Genomic DNA, 24992 nt, shown 5'->3' on the forward strand with positions numbered 1-24992 from the left:
CCTGGTTGATCCTCAGAGGTCATTGGTAGGTTGAAATTGTTGGTCTTTCTTTCAATTGATGAATGTAATTTAGAAAGGTCATCTGCAGTGTCAAGTGGAATTGGCCTACCATTTCCACTTGGGGCAATTAATTCTCACCCATTATCACTTCCATCATAGTCTGGTTTAGCTCTCCTTTTTCCATCAGAGTACAAAGAACTATTTCAGTAAATATTATCCATATCTTCTCCATGAACAGATCCCCTAGGCGTTGGAGGAGGAGGGAGCGGTGAACACTGCCTGGGAGGTGAAATTAGTAAATAAGCAGGTTCAGGAGGCAGAAGAAGGGGTGTAGCAGGTAACCCAATGTTATTATTAGTAGTCGGTTGTTCCGGTAATAACTCATTTAAAGTATCCATCACTTGTTGCAATGTTGATAAAAAAGCCCACTGCATGGGTGTGGAATTTTGTGGGACAGGTTGCTTCATAAATCTACTTGTCCTGTACAAAAAATCCACTAAGAGCTTTGGTGACATGGAGTGCAGTGATAAACTGTAGCAGCGATCTCATTATATAAAAGCTCTGATATCAGCCTTTCTGATTATGTCAGGGCTCATACTATAGCAGGGTTTGATTTCTAGCAATTTCCTTATTTTGCCATCTTTCCGCAGATCTACATACTGGGGCTGAAGGGGCCGTTACGCAATAGTTACAGGGTTGGAATGCACTTTGGAGTCTGTGCAAACCTACTAAATTGCACATTTTAGGCGTGTCGCCAGCTCTTCTCTAATCCCTTCCCATACTGAGAAAATTTGGACATTTACTCCTGACAATGTCAGAAAGAAAACTTCTTCCAGGTTTGGGAACAAAGGGGTATGAGGGAAAGTGTACTTGAAAATGCTAAATAGCTTTTTGCATGAGCAAATCTACACCTGCATATTTGCTGATGCTAAAAAGTAGTTTAGACATATATTTTCTAGGAGTACTATTTCCTGATATACTTCTGCACTAATTCAAGGACACATACCATGGGTGCAATTTTGTTACTTTCTTTAAGAATTGGGACCGTAAGTAAGTCTGGAGTTAACCAAGACCTTTTTTCTTATTAAAATTCTATTTCTATCTATGAATCGACTGGCTTTTCACAAGGACACCTGTGGCAATGTGTGCTTTGAGACAAAAAAATATTATTGCTTTTTCCCAATGTTTGTTAGAATGGTGAGAAGCTGTCAGCACCCACAAATGTTTACAAAAAACATTTCAAAACAAGACACTCATTGACAAAATCAAAAGGCTGACCATCAAGATCAGTACTATTGGGTTTGCCAATGCTCGCTTATTTCCATGTTTCCCATTATAGTTTTGAAACTGGTTGCACTGATTTCCATTATATTTTTGGAACTACTAACACGCATCAACACATATTACTAAATGATACTTAAAAGAAATGTTTCCTACAATTTGCTTAACAAAACATTTTTTTCCTAGTTGCATTTTTTTTGTGGAAATTGTATTTTGAAAGCAAAGGATCATCAATCGTGCTTTCAAGGTTCTGCAGATATCTGCATCCAATTAGAGAACATTCTGGGAGCATTGTATGTAGCCTCATATTGTTAAAATTTGAAAAAAAGCGTACTAATTTTTAACTGAAACCACTGTCAGTAGAGCTTTTAACATTTCCTTAGAGCTCTCACCCAATAAAAAAGGGTTTGTATTAATGAGCCATTAATACAAGCTCGAACAGCGATAACATATGGACACAAATATTTCCTTAAATGCAGACAATGCCCTTCCCTGATCCATAATCTGGTACTGTAAACTGGCAGCCAAAGGGTTAGTGCTGTAGGGGGTTGGACCTACTAGCCACAAGGACAAAATAAACAGGAAAACTTGTTGTCCTTGACCCCAAACAATACGTCCTGGGCGTCGGGCTATAGAAATTCCACACCCCTGCCACTGGCACTTGGATCATATCCAGTTCTCTATAATATTTAGGTGGTTTCTGTCTTAAATCAATTGGAGAGTATTCCCAGACTTGTACTCCTGTTGATACACATATTCATTGTAGGACTCCTCATCATCCACTGCTTACTCTGCTAAATCTGGGACATCTAACACATCAATTTATGTTGGGCTGTAAGAGGTCAGCGAGGCATAATCGCTACCCTCTTCTTGATTTGACTGGATTAATTGCACTGGAGGTAAATTGGTCGCTCTTGAGGAAGAAAGCATTTCCTCCCAAGTCGTTTATTGGCTGTGTGGTTCTCAACGGTGATGCCATCAACAGTGACTTCATACTCAATGGTATGGTCATCATTGTTGACGGTATGGTCATCGTCCTTGATGGAATGGTCGTCGATAGAATGCTCAATGTAGACAGTGTGGAGGTTGACAGAATGATCTACGGTGTCATTGTCTATGTTATCTTTGTCGACGAGGACTACGATGGAACTAGAGGTATCAACAGTCTCAAGCGAGTTCCTTTGAAGATTTTTTTTCACTAAATGTGAATCTCTGTAGTGCTTAGACCTTGGTTTGTCAGCAAGTGCTGTACGAAATAAGTCATGCTCAGTATGCTGAACAAGTCTCCTCTTGTGCACTGCCTTCATGGAAGCGTTTGGGGGGCACTTCTCACAGAATCTTTCCCTGAAGAGGGGGCATCTCCTTTGAAAGGCAAAAAATACTCTTTACTCATAAGAAATAATGCCAGCCTCCTATCCTTGTCCTTAAGAGTCTTAGTTGAGAAAGACGTACAAATCTTACATTCTGCTGACTTATGTATAGGATGAAGACAATAAATACACTGAGAGTGTGGGTCATCAGTTTAAATTTAAATGTTTTTGCTGCCACAAGATAAACAGGTTTTAAAAAGATCTCTTCTCTTGGTCGGCCATGGTGACAGTTGGTGAAAGTTGGTTATAAGGCCAAAGGATATCTCTGGCCCAGAAATTGTAACAATCTTCCCTAAAATAACTCACAGTACAGTAGCGCTGGTTCAATTCCAGAGCAGACCAAAATGCAAACAATTTAAGGTTAATTAAAAGGTGAGAACAGTGCTCTGACAGGTGACTCCGTCAAGCATGATGTGCGACAGACATCTGAGCTATGGTGTCCTCTAGGGAGAGTAGAAGATCTTAAGCTTCCACCTCGCTGGCTGAAGTTTGGGTATTTCAAATGAGGTGGATGTGCTACTAAGCATATGTTGTTTCAGGTCTATGCCCATTTATATTATATATTGTATGATTTACACTGTGTTCTGCTATTTTCATGTACCAGGGATTCCCAACCGGACGACGGGGAATGATTCAAGCAAGTGAATTTATTTTAAAAAATCCAATATTGGAGAACATCTGGTTCCAGCAGAATTTAGTGGCATGTCTAAGTATAGGCAACAAGTTACTGGATGACATTTCCTCTGGCTTTCCTCTTTCTCACCGGCAAACTATTTGTAGCCATCCCCATGTTTGTATACATTTGTGTCCACTTTCTATTAATGTTGTGGCTCTAGGAGTCTGAGCTTATCATGTTACTATGCCATACACACTTTAAGACTTGAGTAGCTATGAGCCATGCCACACTTTGTCAGGTCAAACATCTGCTGCAAAACTCTGGAATCATCGTCCTGCTGGCAACAGACCAACATTCAGAGACTTCAGAAACCATAACTGTCTTCTTTCATTGAACTCCATCACCCGCAAACAAAGCCAGTCACTGTATCTTAACTGATCTTCAAAACACTTAAATTTCATGTTAACCTGTACTAAACACAGATGGAACTGTACGCTCATCACTACATAACAATTAGCACAGCTCATTTCTTTGTTCAGAGGGTGAATAACAAATGTATAGAGATTAGAGGGAGAATGAAGACAAACTTAGAACTCCTTAGGATACAAAAAAAGACACCACACTCGGTGACAGAGAAAAAGACAACTATGTTTGAAGTTATTAAAAACTTCTAGGATGCATGCACTGTGTAAATCCTACTTTCATTTTTCTGCACAAAAAAACAGAGCTAGATATTTTTTTTTTTAAGAATGCACTCACACAAAGACTAACATCACACCCAGGGATGGTTACAAAGCTAATGGCAAACCAAGCATATTATATAAACACATGCCCTTACAGGAAGGGGCAGTAAACACCATACACTAACGCTGCCTCCTATCACACAGCACTCAATTTAATCTTTAACCACACATGGCTTAGGATACATCTTGGCACTGGCCAGAGATGCCACCGGAAGCACAGCTGAGTCACCTCTCGCAAACTCTCTGCATCTTCCTCTGAATCCCTGAGTTGGTGGAGCTCGGATTCTGTACCCTCGTCCTCGTGAGTGCCAGGAGCCACCCCCTCCAGTTCCTCTGTCTCCTAAGGGAGGGAGGGCAACATAACAGCCACTGTGTTTACATCCAGCCTTTTATTACAGGTCAGCCTTGAGTGAATATTATAACTTATACAATGTACTACGAGACACATGCTAAAACCTTAGCTTAGCAATCAAATGTATGCAACTACTTAATGCATAAAACAGCGTGCTCAGATGTTTTTTGATAATTTGATCATCTTTTGAACATTTCCCCAAATCTGGTAGCAAGAGACAGGTGAATTTTTCAGAACACTTAGCAACTACGCTTATAAAGCATATTTAAATGTATCTGCACTATTTCGAATATAATGATGTTTTAAATCCCTGTAAATAAATCTGCAATTGGTAGGTTTTTAAGTTATGCCTATGGTCATTAGTGACTAAAGGACATCCAAAGAAACATTATAAAACCTTGTAGTATTGTGATGAATTATCACAAAAGAAGAGTGCGGTTTCTCAGCTGCGGCTTCCAGTGTGAGTTGGTTAGTGGGCATTTCCACGCTTGTGGTTAAAAGCAAAAAGGTAAAAATTAGAGTCCGTCACATCTGCTCACATCCCAATGGCCTTCAGATTTGTGGCAAAAGGGTCAAAGTGTTGAGTGTCCCTAGTTCCATGCCCTTGCATAAGTTATTTGTTAATTGTGGAGATAAACAATCAATGCTCCTTAGTGAATTGTACAGGACTTCTTCCCTTTGAGGTGAAATACTCAAACTGGCCAATTCTGATATGACTTGACAAGCTTCCACTAACAACTAGACTGGGATCTGGGGTGCAGAGTAAAGAATCTGAAAAGTAAATACCTAATGGTAATTTTCAAATCCTCACCAAAATATGGAAAACAAGCTATTACTAGAGAGAATGAAGGTAAAATAATGAGCCGAGTATGCAGACCTGACAGCAGGAAGGTGAGCAAAGAAGAAGGCTAAGCCACTCTACCTAAGGTCCAATCTTCCCACAAGATAAGGCACCGTCTATATGAAGTGGTGGACAGTCTGCATAGGATGCCCTCCCAAAAAAATGAACTCTGCCAAGATTGGTGGACCAACTCTTCTAAGCCAAAGAGCTACTTACCCTCAAGTGGGTGTTTTTGTTCAACAGCATGTCTAAGACAAGGAATTTGGAAAGCATTTTCTTCTGTCACTATTCAGATGATTTACTTGTATGCCAAAAAATATCATTTCTGGAAACACATGGTGAAAAAAGGAACTTTTCACAGACAAAAAAAAACATGCGGCCAGGTTCAAAAGGGGGTGACAAAAAATTTGTCTCAGAGCGAACAATACATCACACAGATTCAAAACATCTTTTTATGAAATTAGAAATGATTTATTTGTTGAATTATAGTTCATATGATGAATTCATATAAAAACTTTGAAACAAATATACAAGCATTGATTTAGAATTTTGCATAATGCATATCATAATTGAAATTCAAGGAAGACAAAATATTCATTCACGTCCCACACACTCCCGCAGTCATTCAACAAGAATACACTCACTCGCAATCTCACTCACTATAATAATAATACAATCACAACCATAAAATCATAAAGGTACATAGGGGCCTGCAGATGACAAATTTTGTGGCTGCTAGGACTAAAGTAACAACATGGAGGCAAAGCAATGTGGGCAAGGTAATTTAGCAGGAACTACACTTGAGGCCATCCATGTGGATCACGCCAACGCGCGTTTCATATGAGGTAAAACATGTCGGGCACATACATTCAAGTATCCAAAGAGACATTTGGCATGATTGATATTGCTCCGGGGTACACTCAAAACGTATGGGTTCTTCCTCAATGGGAGAGACACTCAGGTTTTGCCCTGAGTCTCTCTCCCATTGAGGAAGAACCCATATGTTTTGAGTGACCTCGTCATCAGAGCCTTGATACACACCTTAAGTTAGCCCATTATATGAACTCTCTTGAAATTCCTGAATGTATATATGTATCTGTACCCCGGAGCAATATCAATCATGCCAAATGTCTCTTTGGATACTTGAATGTATGCACCCGACATGTTTTACCTCATATGATCTGAATATAACAAATACTTCTTTCATCCACAGTGTGCATGTCCCCACCCCCTGGTCTTCCTCGCCCTGATGAAGGTGCAGCCTAAATAGGCCCTGCATTGAAACGCACGTTGGCACATTGCGTTGCCTCCATGTTGTTCCTTTAATCCTAGCAGCCACAAAATTTGTCATCTGCAGGCCCCTATGTACCTTTATGATTTTATGGTTGTGATTGTATTATTATTATAGTGAGTGAGATTGAGAGTGAGTGTATTCTTGGTGAATGTCGGCGGGAGTGTGTGGGACGTGAATAAATATTTTGTCTTCCTTGAATTTCAATTATGATATGCATTATGCAAAATTCTAAATCAAAGCTTGTATATTGGTTTCAAAGTTTTTATATGAATTCATCATATGAACTATAATTCAACAAATAAATCATTTCTACTTTCATAAAAAGATGTTTTGAATCTGTGTGATGTATTGTTGGCTCTGAGACAAATTTCTTGTCACCCCCCTTTTGACCATTAGGATCCCCTGTTGGGACCTTTAAAATTAACCCTGGTAGGGTAGTTCTTGTTTCTATTCAGGTGCTCTCTCCCCCCTTTTTCCTGCCAGTATCCTAAGACATCCCTCCGGGGAACCCCCTTCTATTCTGTTAGCACTTATTAGATATACAAGGAAGAGCCGGTGCAGGCAAAATGTGCACATGTGGAATTTGCGCTGATAAGGACCAGAATTAGATTTTTCTGGACTCTGATGCCCAAAGTAAAACAGCAATGTGATGCATCATCACAAGGCTACCTTTCTTTGAATGTACTTCCAAAATCAATTTACATACCGAGGCACTTCCACCATTGGAGGATTATACATCCTTGATACATTTGTTGCAACTGAATGACATGCATAGGAGCCTCTGGATCCACGCATCAGTTGAGCAAATTAATACAATATGGTTTCCTACCGACGTTCTGTGGCTTTCACTGGTATTGACCTAATCTGTTAGCCGGACACATAAGACTCTGGAAGACAAGACAACACAAGGAACTTGTGACAGAAGAGCACGGGGAGAGTACGTTCCACAGTCACGGCACTTCAGTTTAGCAAAAATGTAATGCCACTACTGATGCACTGTGGGATAGAGCCATGCGTGACCACACACTCTGTGACCCAACCCCAGGTGTGTTTTCCCCATCGTATGTTCAGTAGGCATTCTCTCTCTTAGCATGGTCTGACTGTCATCCCTGGATCACAGTTTTAAATCACTTAAGTGAGGGTAAGAATCAGACCTGGGTGGAGTTTTACTCAGAGGAATTCCGTGAAGTACCGGAAAAACTCTACCGCGCTCAGCGGAGTTCTGCCAGCGGCGGAGTCTGTTAAGTCATGCTGCTCGCACTGATTTTTATTGTCAGGACTTTGTCCCATGCCGTAAAAGCAGCTCGAACAGCACTACACGTAGTGTCAGGGGGCGCTGCTGCTATCTACCACTAGAGTAGACATTCTACTCAAGCGGCAGCTTCCTCAACTAGAGCAGCAGATTTCTCAACACAAGCAGTCGTGACCATCCACGTTAAGAAATCTCATTGGAAGGAGGTCTAGGGAGTGATTTTTTCTCACAATCGCTCACCGACCAGGTTGATGAGCTGCTTGAGAGAAAAACTCAGGGTTACTTAGCAGAGTTTTTGGAAACTATGCCCAGAGTGGGAAAAACTCGGCAAACTCAGCCAGCGGATTGGAATTCTTCACCCAACCCTAGTAAGAAAGGCTTTGACTAGCATACAAATTCAATGCTGTTTACACCAGTCAGACTGGCACTAGGCAGGATTTCTGCCTAGGTGCAAAGAGCATTCCCAGACAAAAGAGTTTAGTATGCTTACCAAAGTGATCTGAGAATGGATGCTTTTGGAACCAAGGAACATGCTGTAGGGAGGCAGGAAGATGGGGAAGACGGACCCTGAATTGTCATTATCAGAAAGAGTTTTGTACGATTTGAGATCGAATATAGCCATTTGCCAAACCTCCCATCATACTTCAACCGGTAACATTATATAAGCCCTAAGCCACTACTTTGTGTGTGAGGCAAGAAACACCACTTCTAGCAGTTTCATAAGAAGTGGTAGGCACATAAAGATGCTGATTTATGGCAGCAGCCAGTGTTCCTGCAGGATCACACCCAGATGAGTAGTGGAGATGAGAAAACCTTACCTCATACTCGAACCCTCCTCCTAGAGAACCGATGTCCATGTGCAGATTCTTAAGAAGCCTTGCTGATCCACGTGGGCTCTGAAAGAAAAGGAGACAGGCAAAGTCAGGTCACTTCAAATTGAAATCAGACACTGTCCACACAATGCTAATCTACAGTTGGTAGAGAATACATACTCTATGCATTCACCATAGCTTAAGCAGTGGTGATACATTTGCAACCACACACACACACACACACACACACACACAGAGGCATTAGAGCACCAGCACGTAGATGCATCATTCATTCTACTTACATCAAACAATCACAGCACAAGCAGCAGTGATGCTTTTAAGACCCACATGCATAGATCTATATCATGATGAGCAGCAGTAAGTCAACCTCCATCGTACAAGCACTAAGTGATCTCAATCTTCCTTTGGTGATGCATGCATGAACCTAAGAGAATTGAACAATGACAGCACGAGAAGTGGTGATGCACCGCCACCATTCATGCATGCATTCAACAATCACACCACGAGCCATAACTATTTACCCTCCTCCATACATTTCTACAACTATCACTGCATAACCACTGGTGACACATCCTCAACCTACCGGCATCAAGGATACACTATCTATCCTGCCATCATGCATGCGTAAAGGTATCACAGCACAAGCAGCAGTGATGCAAGTCCCATGCCACATGCATGGACAATGTACAAAAACAGTCATCTTACATGTATCGATGGAAATTAAACCACAAGCTGTCCAGGCGCATCCTTCAACCCTACATACACTGACCTACCACCGCATGAGTAGCAGCAACCTGTTATTGAAATTCTACGGTGCTTTCCTCAATGCTGTACAAGTCCATTTAACAGTGGCACAAATATTCCAAAAGAAATGCATGCCAGTAGGGTAAAATAAGTGGTGGGAAGGAACACCAAGAGGATATGGTCCCTTAGAAGACAATAAGATTGGGGGATAGGAGGAGATAAAACTGAACGAGGGAGGGACAGTATTCCAGTTGAGAGGCTGTTCATAAAATGCAGGATGGTGTGCAGGGAAGTTGCAGAGATAACAGAAGAAATTGCGACAACTGCAACAAACAACAAGGTTATGGATGAAGTGCTTGAATTAATCTCAGCCAACGGCAATCAATCAGGCACACATTCCAGTCCACTGTTTTACACCCACCATGCCACTTTAGAGAGAGATCTGTGTGAGAAGTTGGCCTGCTATATGATGTTCACTATTCTAGTGAGCACCTTGCACCAGTCCAAACAACCCTTATGGTGATGGTTGTAAAGTCAACCTTATAGACCAGCTATCCTAGGGGTAGCATGAACCAGCAGTCTTAGGCTAAACTCAAGAGGGCATGTGAAGCCAGCTGTTTTACCATATGTAACCCCCTTAATATCAAATGAAAGGACACCACACAGGATATATATAAAATATATATATGATTTATTACTAAACAAACCCTCTGAACTCTTTATGAGGTAAGAGGTCTAAGCACAATACAAGATAATCAATTTAAATACAATACGTTGCACAAAATACAGTAGGGCACTAGGGGCACGCTAAACCATATACTAAAATAGTGGTATAAGGACCACCACACGAAAAGTGAATAGGCCTAGGGCATCGCTGGGGCTACGCTGAGCTACCAAGAGTTAGGAAGCAGGACACCCACTGGAGGCGTGTGCAGTGTCTAATCACACACGCAGGTTACCATAGAGAATGAATGGGAAAGTAAAAGTTACAAACTAGTTATTTTAGGGCACTTCTGTCTGGACTCGGTGAAAGTTACTTGAAACCTAGACAGTTGGATAGTTGATACCCACAGGAGCACCGAAGTACTCACGTTACCTCACCCACAGGAAGCGGGTGCATAGGTGTCAAAGTGTGTCGGGTTTCGTCGTCAAATCCTATGGAGCCTGGAAGAAAGATGCTGCAGGCGGCCAGAAGAGAAGTGTCTGGGTGGATCCAAGGGTGGATCGAAGATGAAGAGGACCTGAAAGCAGAGGGGACAGAGTCCGGGTCACTAGCCAGTGACCAGGAAGGAACCAGGCGATGTCGCGAAGCAATCAGGTGCTGACGGGAAGCTGGTCTCTGCAGCCACGTGGACCAGGAGGCGTCGTTGACGACCAGGAATCAGGCACGGACTGTCCCACGAAGGCTCTCGCTGTCGGGCGGTGTCGGCTTCAGGATTGGAGTCAACAAGCCTTGGCAAAGGCAACCCACGCAGGAAACAAAGTTGGCTTCTTACTCAGACCAGCAAGGTCTGAGGGGCTGCTTCTTTTGAGGGAAGCAAGGGCCAGTCTGAAGCAACCAGACCAGCGGTGGAAATTCAAAGGATCGTCGCCAAGATGGCCACTAGTCAACAGGCAAGTGACCGGGCAGACGCATCGAGCAGGAAAATGCAAAAGGGCCCCACGCAGAACTCGTGGAGTGCACATGGCTGATCTTTGGTGCAGATGCTGCTTGGGGCTGGGGCTTCTCAATCCCCAATGCACAGCTTCGAGGAGGCCTTGGGTGCTGTACAGTTAGCAGGTCACAGACTTTTCAAGATGGCCGGTCCCACGTCTCTCGTTGCCTCCACGGGTCTCAGCTTTGCTGGGGCTGTGGATCGGGCTGTTGGATGTCTGGAAGTCCGGTTCTTGTTAGGCTCTGTGCTCTGACTCCGGCGGCGACAAAGCAAGCCGTTGATCGCTGGATGGTGCCTGCCTGTGCAGGGTGGTCACTCCTTGACTACAAGGGAGATTCTTCAGTCTTCTTCTTCAAGTAGATCGTCAAAGGTCCAGAGTTTCGTTTCAGAGTTTCAGTCAGGATTAATCTAAAGTCTTGGGACTCGGCTCCTACTTATATACCAAATCTAGGGGCTGGATTGCCTGCTAGGTCCCTCCTATGGGTGGGACCAGGGAAGGGGGTGGTTACACCCCTTTCCCTTTGTCCAGTTTCGCGCCAGAGCTGGGGCTGGAGTGCCCCAGCACCGGTTTGAACTGGACTATACATGGGACACCTTGTGTGCCCCAGGCAGTCTCTCCTTCCTTTCAGCCCTCCCTGCCCTAATACACAAAAAACTGTCTGGGGTGGTGCTAGCACCTCCCAAGACAGGAAACCTATTGTCCAAGCCTCCCTCGCTGGAAAGACTCCCAGCAGCAGGAGGTCAGACTTGTGTCTGTGGCAGCAGCATCCATTTTGTGATGCTGAGGCTCTGGTTAACTTTAACCGGGAATAGTAGGAACAACATGTCTTCTCCCTCTAGAAGGGTGGAATGCTACCACCTTCGCCAGAACTGGCGAGGGGGTGGTATTCCAAATCGTATGACACCTTACTCGACATGTTTTGATAAAGCTAAACCAGAGTTAGCATCTGCTTGGGCTGTGACCATCACAGCCCTTCCAACATCTTCAGGAAGGAAATCGGCTGGGGCTGTGGCTATCACAGCCCCAATAACCTCTTTTGGAAGGCCTACCATTTTGGAATGGGTTTCTTGTTCTACCCCAGCCCAGGCTGAGATGTCTAGATCATTCCACAGTAGACAATCAACAGGCAAGTTTGTAGACACTGCCACTCTCTTGGGGCCAGTGACACCTCCCCAGCTGAGATTTACTACTGCCATGGGATGATCTTTCTGCACTCCATCAATGTTGATCACCTGATAGGTGAACCCAGGTAAAAGTTGTCCTGAGGGGACTAGCCTGTCAGTCACCATAGTGATGCTAGCCCCTGTATCTCTGTAGGCTTCAACTTTCTGGCCATTGATGTGGGGCTCCTGTCTGTACTTGCCCAAAGTGTTGGGACAAGCAGTGAAGTTGGCAAACCCCATGCCATTTTCACAGACAAGAGTAGCTAAGTTAGGGGACCTGGTTAGGCCAGAGTCCACCTGAGCTCCCAAAGTAAACCCAGCCAAATTCTTGGGGGCACTCCCACTCCTGGGGGGTTACTACTAATAGTAACAGGAGGTCTGGGAGTATTACTTGGGGGAATGTTTTCCTTATTGTTGGCCTTTGGGCAACTGCTGTCAGTCTTCCAGTGGCCAGGCTTTTTACTGTCATGGCAATAAGGTTTCTTCTGGTTAGAGGAAGTGTTTTGGGACCCACCCCCATCATTGGAGTTTTGGGGCCCTGGGGTAGTCTTGTCTTTAGATTTATCCCCACCTTTCTCTTGAGGCTTGGTAGAATCTTTCTTCTGGTCATTACCCTGATTTCTAGGCCTAATCCTGGTTCTGACCCATTTGTCTGCCCTCTTACCCAATTCTTGGGGAGAGGTCAGATCTGAGTCCACCAGGTGCTGGTGTAGAAGCTGGATTTTACAATTACTAAGGATCTGCTCCCTCATAATCCAATTATACAATCCTTTATAGTCATGTACTTTGCTGCCCAATAACCAGCCCTCCAGAGCCTTAGTAGCACAATCTACAAAATCAGTCCAGTCCGGAGTCTGTGTCTTCTGGGTATCTCTGAACATCAACCTGTATTGTTCAGTGGTTAAGCCAAACCTATCAATCAGAGCACTCTTCAGGACAGTGTAATTGTTAGTGATGGAGCGAGTTTCAGAATTCATTTTATTCTGACTCGTGAAATTAATTCTCTGTAACATGAACTAATTTATTAATGAATTATTGCATGATTTGTAATACTAAACCGGCGGTACTCAAAGTACGGCCCGCGGGCCATTTGCGGCCCGCCAGACCTCTCCTTGCGGCCCCCCGGGGAAAACAACAACAGTCACGGACTTGGCCATTACTGCGGTTGTGATTCCTCGGGGGCCGCATTTACCGAGAAACGGGCATGCGCAGACAATTAGTGTCTTGCATGCTGACCTGCGGCCCCCCCATAGGATTGCATCGCGGCAGGTGAGGGTTTAAAAAAGAAGGCACTGCAAGTTGCTCCCTTTGTCTACCTGCCCTTGTCCTCGCCCACCTACGTCGGACTCACCACAGCACCAACGAAAGAAGTGTGTGCCCAACTGAAGAAGATGAGAGCCAGTGCCCCGTGGTAATAATTGCTGCCTCTCCTCGCCTCCGAAACAAGTAAGTGTATGCAATTAGCATCACTGTTATTGCTGGTCACCCGTTTTTTTGGTTCTATTTTTAGACCTTAATAACCCAAAATGTAAAGATATCCTTCGGGGTTTGACATAAATGTGAAGTTATTCAAAGGGATCTTCGAGGGGGCTAAAATGTTATATACATACATATACATGTTTATTGAGAGGTTTTGCATATTTATGTATGTGCATGTGACAGTAGATGGTGCTGTTCTTTTTAAAGTACGTTTGAGAATCGTGTGCTTTTAAACTTGTACGACCAGCATCAATATCCTGATCTAGTGATGAGAAAACTCCTCCGTGAAGCTTTTGTTTTTGTGCGTGTTTTCACAGTTCTATGCTTGACTGTGACATGGTGAGTAGGTGATGCACCCTGCGTACATACATGGGACATCGACACTGCCTGTAATGGAGCGTGGTTTCAGCTGCTAAGCTCCTCAGACTGCACCAGCCCACGAAAAAAAAAAACGAAAAAAAAATCTCTTCTGGTAATCAGTCTTTGAGTTTCGCCAGTCCAGAGTGCCAATAACACCAAATCTAAGATATTTAGGGCCTACCAGGGGCTGCAGCTGTGGTAATTGGCTATACTCTTGCAACTCCTAACATTGCCTTAGGGATCCCTGACCCCACAAGTGGCAAATCAGTGCCAAGAACACAGCAGTGGTAAGCCCTTATGGGCATAAGGATCCATTTGTTAACATACTAATAGTGAATAATATCTTATTATTCACTGATAGCTTAATACAAATTGAAACCAGGTGCTTGAATGGAACATTAACTGGCAGCAGGGATAAGTAAAAAAAAGCTTTAAAGTGTGTGTTGTGTCTGTATGTGTGAATGCATGTGTGTGTGTGAGTGAGAGGGACTTACTGACTGGTAGTGAGCAAGAATTAATGAAACTGGCTGTCAGTAAGTGAGTATGAGTATGTGGGAGCAAGTGAGGATAAGAGTGACTGCAAGTGAGTGAGAGTGGATCAATGAGTAAGAATGAATGTGAGGGCATGATAGGGAATGTGAATAAGAGTAAGCGTGAATGAGAATGAGTGGCAGTGAGTGCAACTTTGAGTAAAAAGGAGTACGTCTGCGGAGGTAAGAAAGTGAGAATGAGTGATTGAGAGTAAGAGTGAGAAAGCTTGAGTGTGTGAGAGAAACGATGTGTGTGAATAAATGCACAAGAACAAGTCAGAGTAAGCAGATCACGATGGAATAAGTGAAGTGAGTGAGAGACACCTGTGGCAAAATGCAGGCACTAGCACACTGGAGGCAATTCTTGGCATAATGATGGATAAGGGTGGCAGCAACCATGATAAAATGCTGTCAGTGACATACTAGAGGTCATTTTTTACACCACGGCATATGGACACCATTAATGGCACAATTCTGGCACTGGCACATCGTGTGTCATTTTTGGCACCCTTGACATAGTGGGGTAACCATGAAACAAAGTAGCTATTTTTTATGCCTCAACTTTCAGACACCTTTCAGCTGTCCGTAGGCAAAAACGTCTTTTGTACCATTTCAAAAACTTGCAGTATGATTAGAACACATGTTGCATGCATTGGTTGGCTTTATTGTGACTCATTTGCTTTCTTTTTATTCGTTGGCTTGACTTACTCTTCTTGTGTTTGTCCCTCCATGAATCACATCCTCTTTACCATCCTTTTGATTGGCCAAGGTTGTATTCTTCCTCTGGTCACATTTTATGGAACTACTGTTTTCTTTTTCATCAAACAGTCTATGAGAGTGGATGTGTCGCCATTTACTCTAGCTCCGCCTCCCACTGATCCCGCCCCCACTAACCCCACCCCTAACAGTGCGGCCCTCGGCCACAACGCACACTGTAAATTTGGCCGCCGACAGAAAGTTTGTGAGTACCCATGTACTAAACCAACCTAGAGTAAAAATTGCATTCACAAACACGTGGGATTAATATTTATGTGCTCATGTTGCATTTGCGAGTTTGTTCTGTAACACATAATTAATGTTGTTTTGTTCGTCCTATTGTCTTTGTCACTATTAATGCGGCTGATCATTTTATGGCATGTGCTTTCATTTTGTGTGCTTATGTGTTTGTCTATGTTGTGACTGTTTATCCATGTTTTGTTCGTCAATCTTTTTACTCTTTCAGATATATGAAGAATTCAGCTGGACTTTAAGAAGAATGGTAGATATTAAATGTGCTGCTTTATTTGTGTGCTTCTGCTAGGTGACATATATTAATGGGTTAAATATTAGCAATGGAGGGTGGGTAACAGAAGGGTTTATTTTACTTGAATTAATCACCTTTTTGTGTTTGTTTAAATACTAGCTCGAGTGAAAGGCTTGAGGCCTAGTTCTAATGGAAGTTGGTTGGCCTGACTGAAAGGAGCTAAGCACAGCAGTGATGATTCTTATTAATAAAATACTTCCACGGAAACGTGCAGAAGCTCAAACAATGAATAATGTGTGCAACATGCTCCGAAAGAAAATACGTCAAGGCCAAGGAAGCGTGTAGAGGCAGCTTGGCTAAAATCCTGGAGGAAATAGCTACGAACATTTAGTTTAATGTTGCAACTCTAGGAAGCCAGTGTCGCTTCGTGTCCATGGAAATGACATAATGATGTCACGAGAACTGATGCGTTGGCCTCTCGGTGGTCTGATGGACAACAACCAATTAGGTTGCTGTTTTTTACTAAAATTTCATTTTTAGTTAGATTAGTGAGTAAGGAGAGGTATAAAACTTGGCCTCTTGAAGGGAGTGGGGCTGACTATTCCAGAGGGCTAAGTGCTGTCCGTTTTCCCTTGGACACGTAAGGCAAATGCTTTGCAAAATTTAAATGACATTTCTTTCAGGTTTAGAAAGCTTAATTTAGGGAAATAGGGTTTGTCTCTTTATCATTAAATTTGTGCAATTTTGATGTGCCAGACCTTTGTGCCAATAATCTAATGAATAATACTGATTCAATAAAAATGTTTGAAATTAATAAATGAGCTAATAAAGATTTTAAAACTTTGAAACTTTAAAAATAAAAGACTTAAAATGTCAAGCTGGTCTTGATTATTTAGTCGTTACCATTAGCTGATTCATTGGCCAAAGTGGTCTAATTAAATGTTTCCTTGATTGTCTATGAATATAAATGTTATACTGCAGTTGTAAATAATGTACATATAAGTTCGATAGTGTGATTAATTAGGCCACATGATTCAGCTCCATGATTTTCTGTCATAGTTGTATGGGCCTTGGTATTGATTAGTATGGTGAGTATTAGGTAGTGAATGGTGACGCATGTGTGACAGAATTTCTATAGTGACGCTGGATCAATTCATTTGGTAGCAGAGGATGGTTGCTATGGTAACATACATGTTACATGTTAATTACATAGGATACATGTCTAAAACATGTTGTTAGGTTTGTTCACTTGTTATATGTAGTCGAAAGGATTTTTCCAGCAGTGTGAAAAATTCCTGGTTATTTGCCGGCAAAGAGTAGTGTGACTAGAAGAGTTACACAGTGCATTTGTTCTGTTTCAAAAACTGTGGTATAGAATATATCGCAGAGTGTTGTGGACGTACAACACAAGTTTAGGGACCTTAGATATGACTGGTTGAATGTAATAGGGAGGATTGTCTATGAAATCGTAGCATTAAGCATAGGGACCTGGTGAGCCCGTTTTTAAAACTTTTTGTGAAATAAGTAAAAGGATTTATCCAAGCTTGAGAGAAGGGTTAGATAGCGTCGTCTATTCTTATTAACGTTTGACGTTTTCTGTGGTTGGTTCAAGTCCTGCCAAGATTTTGTGTGTGTATGATTAGGGTTTTCGTATGAATGCGTGAATGATCGTATAGAAATAGCGTCGTCTATTTTATGCGGAGAAAGTTTTGAATGTTTGTAAAACTATCACTTTATTAGCGAAAAAGACAAGTTGTTTGTTTATTTGTGGTTACTAATTAAAATTCATTGGAAAGCATTGTTTAAAATGGCGCAGTGAAAAAGTTTGGTAAAGGAGGGGTGAGTTTACGGAGTAACACGCAGTGAAGCTGCAGCGGCAGCGTACGTCACTTCGGTTCGCGCTGTGATTGGCTAACATACGTCACAGCAAGCGCACTGATTGGTTCACGTGACAGTGACGAGCAGGTACCAGATTGGTTAGTTCTGAATACTGTATTTCTATTGGTTGAGCAAGGTGGTGACGTAGCTTAACCTGATTGGCTTGTTGGTGTCTTTCGCGCACAGATTGGCTGGAATAGCGGAACACCAAGAGAACATTTTGAAGCTTTCGGAATAAGTAATTTTGATTTAAAACAGGAGTTATTGGAACGATAGTGAGAAAAAGAAGCCTTCATGGTTTCAGAAAGTGAAAAATGTGTTTAAACCGGACAAGAAAATTGAAACGCGTGGTGGTAAATTACTTCATAAGTACAAAACACCCGCAGCCTATATGGAAGGTGAATATGGTTATCATACCGTAATTTGGTTTGACAATTGGATGCATTATACTAAAAAACGATGGCGTATTAGCCTGGCCGGAAGATGGGTCATTTAATATGAAAGTTTTGAGAAACCTGAGAGGAAAAATGATGGATCTTGTGCCGAAACCTAGACCTACACAATTTGAGGCATTGGTTGAATGGGAAGTTGAGATGATGGAACTTGAACGTGAAAGCAAATGCTTAGCACCTAGAAATTCAAAGTATATTCTAAATAGAGAAACACATGAAGACAAAGTGAGACGCTGGAGAAAAGCAGACATGTATGATGGTCTGTATCCAGTGAGAATAATGATTACTGACGATCTAGAACAAAAGGAAGCTCAAAAGAGACTTGATGAGGAATTAGATGATGCAGTTTTAGAAGACATGTATGCTACTAAACGCAAACCGCCACCTTATCAAATAGATTCTCAATCTACCCCGAGAGTTTCTACAGGAACTTCTCCAAGTGCACCTCCTAGGGAAGTTGAGGAAGGTTCTTCCAGATTTTTAAAATTACCTGAAAGAGTAGGGTCAATAAATAATTGTAGTACACCTAGAGTAAATAGAGATCCTCAACAGGAAAATAATTTTACGAGAAGTCAGGAAAGAATACTTGCTGACATGCCAGAAATTTCCAGTTATAATAAAGCGAAGGAAGATTTAATTCAACACTTGACAAAAAGCATGGAAGCAGTGACAGTACCAGTAACTATTGGTCCTGTTGTACCAGTTTTCGATCAAGGAGAAAATAGACATTCTGCTTTGACAGTTCCATTAAATGCAGAAATTCAAAAAGTGGCTGAGAGATTTTATTCGGAACTTTCAGAAATACATAGAGAAAAATCTATGATGCCAAATTTAACTTTAAATGGAAATCTGTCAGGTTCTTAGACACCATCTGTTGCAGAATCAGATCCAGGTCTGTCAGAGAGAAGCTTAAACAGAATAGATTTAACCCAAAATGCATTGTCTCCAGAAGCTCTTGATTATAAAAAGCTTGATGTTGCAAAATTAAAGGCTGATTTAGAGGAATTAATTATTGGCACAATTGGTACTGACAGTTTGAAATTGTATCAGGATGATGAACTTTTTATTTGTAAAAGTATTCAGTGGAAAACGAAAAACAGGTATGAGCAACTGGAAGAAATGGCTGCTGAATTAGAAATTGATTTGAGTAAAAGAAACATTTGCAGAAACACTACAGAGTGGATTTTTCTGAAAGGGATATTGACAATCTCAATGCTGCTGGAAGGATGGCCCATATAAAAGAATTAATAAGTTTTCTCAGAAAACTAGGTGAATTAGGTAAATGGAGAATAAAATGGTCAAAGAATAAAGAACAGGATAAAAGAGTGAGAAATGAAGTAGTTTCAGAATTTCCAATGAGGGAAATAGCAGGAGAAGGGTATGTGCATGTTCCTTGGTCCAGACAGGATATTCTGCGGTTTACCAATGATTTCCCTCGTTTGAGAGAAAAGCCAGTTGAATGGTATCGGCAGGTAGACAGATTTATAAAAGTGTCAAAAGTTTTGTGGATTGATCTGGATGGATTCTTTGACATTGTTGTCCCATCAGATCTTTGGACAGAATGCAAAATTTCTGTGGATTGGCCAAAAGAAGAACCTGCTCGAGACACAATTACAGGTGCCCCATCAAAAGAGGTTATGGACATTTATAATAAAGTAATTTATTGGCTGAAAGGGAAAATTCCCCCGAAAGAAGTAGATTGGGTTAAAATTGACAGACCAAATCAAGAACCAAAAGAATCAGTACATTCATTTTATGAAAGGTTACAGTTAGTCTTCAAACAGTCCAGTGGCTATGAAAAATTAAGTGAAAAGGACATGAGCCACTTTATTTACAGATTTGTTTATGGCCTGAGACCTGAAATCGGTGAAATGATTAAAAATGGAATTGTGTGCTGGCAATCACTTTCAGTTAATGACATCCTGGGAAAGGCAAAATATTGCAGTGACGAGATAGATGCAAAGCAGAAGAACTTGAAGGAGAAAGCAATGTGGGCACAAGTGAAGGTAGCAGAGCAACAGCAACAGCAGTTGGCTTCTATGCAGCAGAATCAAGGCAAATTTAAGAATAATTTTAATAATAATAATAATAAGCCTAAATTTAGTGTAAATGTTGAAGAGCTAAAACAAAAGCTCCCATGTTTTAATTGCGGCGAAATTGGACACTGGAAGCGCGAGTGTAAAAACCCGCCCAGAAATTTAAAAAATAATTCATTGAATCCACAGGTGCAGTGTGAGTTAAATCAGCAGCAACAGCAACAGCTACAGCAACAGTTAAACGAGTTAAGTCAGCAGCGACAGCTACAGCGACAGGTAGCGAATCAGCAGAGCCAGATTCAGCAGAACCAGATACAGCAGACCAAATTCAGCAGAGCCAGATTCCACAAGCACCATTTCCAAATAGTGCTAATGCTCAGAGGTTATACCTGAAACAGGTTTCTGTGGAAGTAATCAGGTAAGTAATGTGTCAAGAGTTAACATGTAAAATGCTTCCCAACAGTTTTGGCTGAAAAATAAGGAAGAGAATGATTCATCAGAAGATTATTCATGACGGTGCCCGAGAGAGAAATGTTTCCTTGATTGTCTATGAATATAAATGTTATACTGCTGTTGTAAATAATGTACATATAAGTTCGATAGTGTGATTAATTAGGCCACATGATTCAGCTCCATGATTTTCTGTCATAGTTGTATGGGCCTTGGTATTGATTAGTATGGGGAGCATTAGGTAGTGAATGGTGACGCATGTGTGACAGAATTTCTAGTGACGCTGGATCATTAGCATCATCATCACTAACTGTGAGGAGCTTATCTCTACCTTTTTCTGAAAAGGAGAGCCACAAGATTGCTGCCCACTGTCTTTGGGGTACCTGCTGTACTTTGCAGGCCCTCTCCAAAGCAGTTATCCATTTGTGGATGCCATCCCCAACTATGTAGGGGGGCACAGTCCTACTCAGGTGTCTATTGTCATAGGACCGGTCTTTATCCTTAGGGATACTGCTGCCACCAGTGGGCTCTATCCCACCTAACTTCCTTTCTCTCTCAAAAGCATGTTTTTCCTTGACTAGGGCATGTTGCTCTCTCTCAATTCTGAGATTGACTTCCCTGATCCTAGCCGGGTGTTCTCTTCTCTGAGGAGATGTCATTCCCCTCTGAGAACCCCTAGAAGCATTGGAGTGATGGGAATCACCAGAGAGAGATCTATCCCTCCTATACCTCTGACTAAGCCTACTTAAAGGCCTGAATGGGGCTACCACATTCTCAGCCCCAAATTGGCTTAGCTTAGCCTGGCTAAGTCTCCTAACTTGGACCTAGCTAGCATCATCATCTCCAGACTCTTCCACTTCTTCCTCCTCATCTTCTGCGACAGGGGATCAGTAGTATCATCTGAAAAGGGTAGGACCTCATCTGCATTCCCTGTAGGCTCTGCACCAGAGGCCTTTAGAGCTTCAGACTCATTTAAGAGCTCTAGGAGTTGCTGAAGTGTAGGGTTAGACCCTTGTTTCAGCCTTCTTGTTGTACACAAGTGTCTCTGTTCCTTGAAACTGAGGATAGCAAATCTGGAGGGTACCTTGGGAGGGTTACTCTCCACAGGTTGGAGTCCAGTGGGCTCTCCTGTGCCAGACATTGCTCTAGTGAGGTGAAGGTGATGCACCTACCTACACTAAGTGTTTTCCTACTGAACCTCTCTAGGAGTTGTAGTCAGGGTGTGCTAGGCCCTTTGCTCTACAACAACTAAGTTCAGTAGAACTTAAGTATTCTAATCTTGTTTCATATGTACCTATAGGTACCTGTATGATCTTTCAAATGATATTGCAAAGATTGCAATTGGTAAAACAACAGCAAGCTTAAATCCCAATTGCTGCACACCAATGTGAGAAGTTGGCCTGGTATATGATGTTCACTATTCTAGTGAGCAACCTGCACCAGTCGAAACAACCCTTATGGAGATGGCTGTAAAGTCAACCTTATAGACCAGCTATCCTGGGGCACACCTTGTGTGCCCCAGGTAGTGTCTCCTTTCTTTCAGCCCTCCCTGCCTTAATACACAAAAAACTGTCTGGGGTGGTGCTAGCACCTCCCAAGACAGAAAACCTATTGTCCAAGCCTCCCTCGCTGGAAGGACTCCCAGCAGCAGGAGGTCAGACTTGTGTCTGTGGCAGCAGCATCCATTTTGTGATGCTGAGGCTCTGGTTAACTTTAAACGGGAATAGTTGGAACAACATGTCTTCTCCCTCTAGAAGGGTGGAATGCTACCCCCATCGCCAGAACTGGCGAGGGGGTAGTATTCCAAATCGTATGACACCTTACTCGACATGTTTTGAGGAAGCCAAACCAGAGTTAGCATCTGACCGCGAGGTTCATAATGCACTGAAGAGTATATGGTATGGCAATATCCTAGAACAGCTATAAGGACATGGTTCCGAAAGCTGCAGATAGGCTCAGCTCATGCTGGAGCACCACCTCACATAAAACCAAGCACTCTGCCTCCAGGATTGTTAAGGCCTGCCATAGGAGTGAATTATAGGTATATATGTGTCTAGATATAAGGTTAGATATAGGAATACTATATCCAAGCAAGGGGTGATTACACAACCTTGCCCCAGCTGAGTGATCAGCCAGTTGTGTCAATTTGGATGGCCAGCCAGGAGTGGCATAATACATGCTGCAGCCCCTGGAAGGCCTTGGGTGCACCTATGCCCTGGGTACCTATAGTACACTGTACAGGGGTCATAAGGTGACCTAGTATCCAATTGGAGATGTACCTAAAGTACATGGAGTCCATTTTACAGAAAGAGAAGATAGCCTGGGGCCCTGATTAGCAGGATCCCAGGCCAACTAAGTCGAAAACCAGCTAAACACTAGGCAAAAAATCTGGGGTAACCATAGTCTGGTATCCACCTTCCTACAATCTGCTGTATGCCAAATCAGTAGTGACCTAGTCATGGGAACAATCCATATCAAACTGCCAGTCATGAATCCTGTTAGACGGCAATGCTAACGTCACCAGATCGGCCTGGCAGTTCAGGCTGGACTGTTCATAAAGGAGCAGGACCAGGACATTTTGGATATGGCTGGTTCCTGCGTGAGGTGACATGGCGGGCAAAAAAAAAAAAAAAAAATATTGACTGATATGCAGCCAGAGTATTTACCAGTGAAAGAGATTCATTCAAACATTCAACTGATCACTATTTTCTACTCTTCAATGTGACCCTCCTAAGTGCGATGGGTAAGCCAAGACATGGGTCCCGCACTCATTGAGCCATAGAAACAAAGCTGCAACCTGCAGACTAGCCCAAATTGGCTGAAACTTGTCTGGGGTTGGTTGTGTTCTGGTACAGAGGGCATCAGGCCTGGCAGTTCACACTGGACTGTTTCTTTTGAAGCAGGATCAAAGCGAAATTACAACAGACTGGTTCTGGTCTGATGTGTCACAGAGGGCAAAAAGGCCTTTGATTTGGATGTGGCCAGAGTAATTACAAGTGGCTGAGGGAAATTCAAGCTTTCGACCCATCAATTTTTCGTATTCCTCAGAAGAAACTGTGAAGCAGAATGTTAAAAGCAAGAGAGAACATACAGAGAAACGGCGGAAGTAACAACAGTGGGAGCAGCCCTATTAATATATTAAATGGCAATAGACAAAAAGCTAAATGGAATAAAAGGCTGAAATGATGTCCATGGATGAGAAGCAAACTCGCAACAGATAGAGGCAAAAGGAGAAAAACAGAAGTGGAGTTACAATGAGGAGTTGAAAACAGAGGGGCGCGGGGGCGGACAACAGAGAAGAAGTAGCAAAGATGAGAGAAAAGAGCAGTGATGAGAATCTTACCTTGGAAAGGAAGACAATTTTATGCAGGCTGTTTAGTTTTAAACAATGAGGGGAGGTTGAAGTGGCAGAGAGAGAGGAAACAAAGATAACACCAAAGACGATACAAAAGGAGTGCAGACATGAGAGGAAGTGTGGGAGCAAAGGAAAGGATCTCGGTTTTGCTTGGGTTCATGTGTAGGAAATGGGCACAAGCACCTCATTATTTATGTTGCTATGAGAACGAATCAAAAGAGGAGAACGAACGATCTAACAGTATTTTTCGAGGAAGTGGAGTACAGTCCAGAGACAAGATAAGGGAAACCAGAGTAGGAGAATACATAGAAAAGAACAAGGCATCAGATGAAGTCCTGGTGAAAATTATATCGGAGCGGGATAAAGGGAGAGTTTTACATTGCCCAAGACACAGCATGGGCGTGAACAGGGAGACACCAAGAGACTTCCTGAAGGTGGGCATCAGAGAACCCAGTAAAAAAAGGTACAAGAAAGCTAGATAGAGTTATCAACAATGTCTAAAACATCGGAAAGCGTGAGGTGGATGAGATGAATGGATTGTTTATTGTGCCAAGCCAGGTTTGGAGATGCACAGAACTGTTGCAGCATACGCAGAAGCAATGCACCCCACTATACACATATGGAACAACAGCAGATAAGTGAAGACAACCTCCATGCTAAAAGTATTGGGTTTTAAAAACGTGCATCAGTAGGGATGCACCCAGTTCCATGAGCACTGAATGACGGCCGCACAAACCGGGATGATGCAACCCCCTCAGATACACAGTACTATCACAACACAAGAAGCCACACTGTAACCCTCACCCTACAAACAGGGTGCGATCACAGCTGGAGCAGGAGCAATACATTTCCTCACCTTACATGCATGAAGCAATCTCAACACAAGGAGCAAGGTGATCACACCATGAGTAGCGATGTACAGCAAACCTGCTTACATGGGACTGATCGTAGCATGAGCATCGGTGATGGATTCTTCCACCCTGTATTTTATGTATCAAGTGATCCCGGCACAAACCATGGCGGCGGATGCCCCCACCTACATATTCAAGCCATCACAGCACAAG

At 42.6% G+C, this 24992-nt stretch overlaps 1 protein-coding gene across 5 annotated transcripts in view; it reads right to left on the minus strand.

Annotated features, from left to right (window-relative positions):
* CEP164 (centrosomal protein 164) overlaps positions 1-24992 on the minus strand; it is a 459099-nt gene that overhangs the window by 293149 nt on the left and 140958 nt on the right. For 3 of the 5 annotated variants that reach the window (XM_086957030.1, XM_086957027.1, XM_086957026.1), the window contains 2 exons: positions 8568-8645; positions 4240-4350 (listed from right to left, as the gene is read on the minus strand). In XM_086957030.1, coding sequence (XP_086813156.1) covers positions 4240-4350; positions 8568-8645 — 189 coding nt within the window. The remainder of the gene's footprint in view (positions 1-4239; positions 4351-8567; positions 8646-24992) is intronic. The other 2 variants (XM_086957031.1, XM_086957028.1) reach the window with 1 other exon arrangement.

The sequence above is a fragment of the Lissotriton vulgaris genome, chromosome 2_1 (genome assembly GCF_964263255.1).
Source record: "Lissotriton vulgaris chromosome 2_1, aLisVul1.2, whole genome shotgun sequence".
In the NCBI taxonomy this organism is placed as follows: domain Eukaryota; kingdom Metazoa; phylum Chordata; class Amphibia; order Caudata; family Salamandridae; genus Lissotriton; species Lissotriton vulgaris.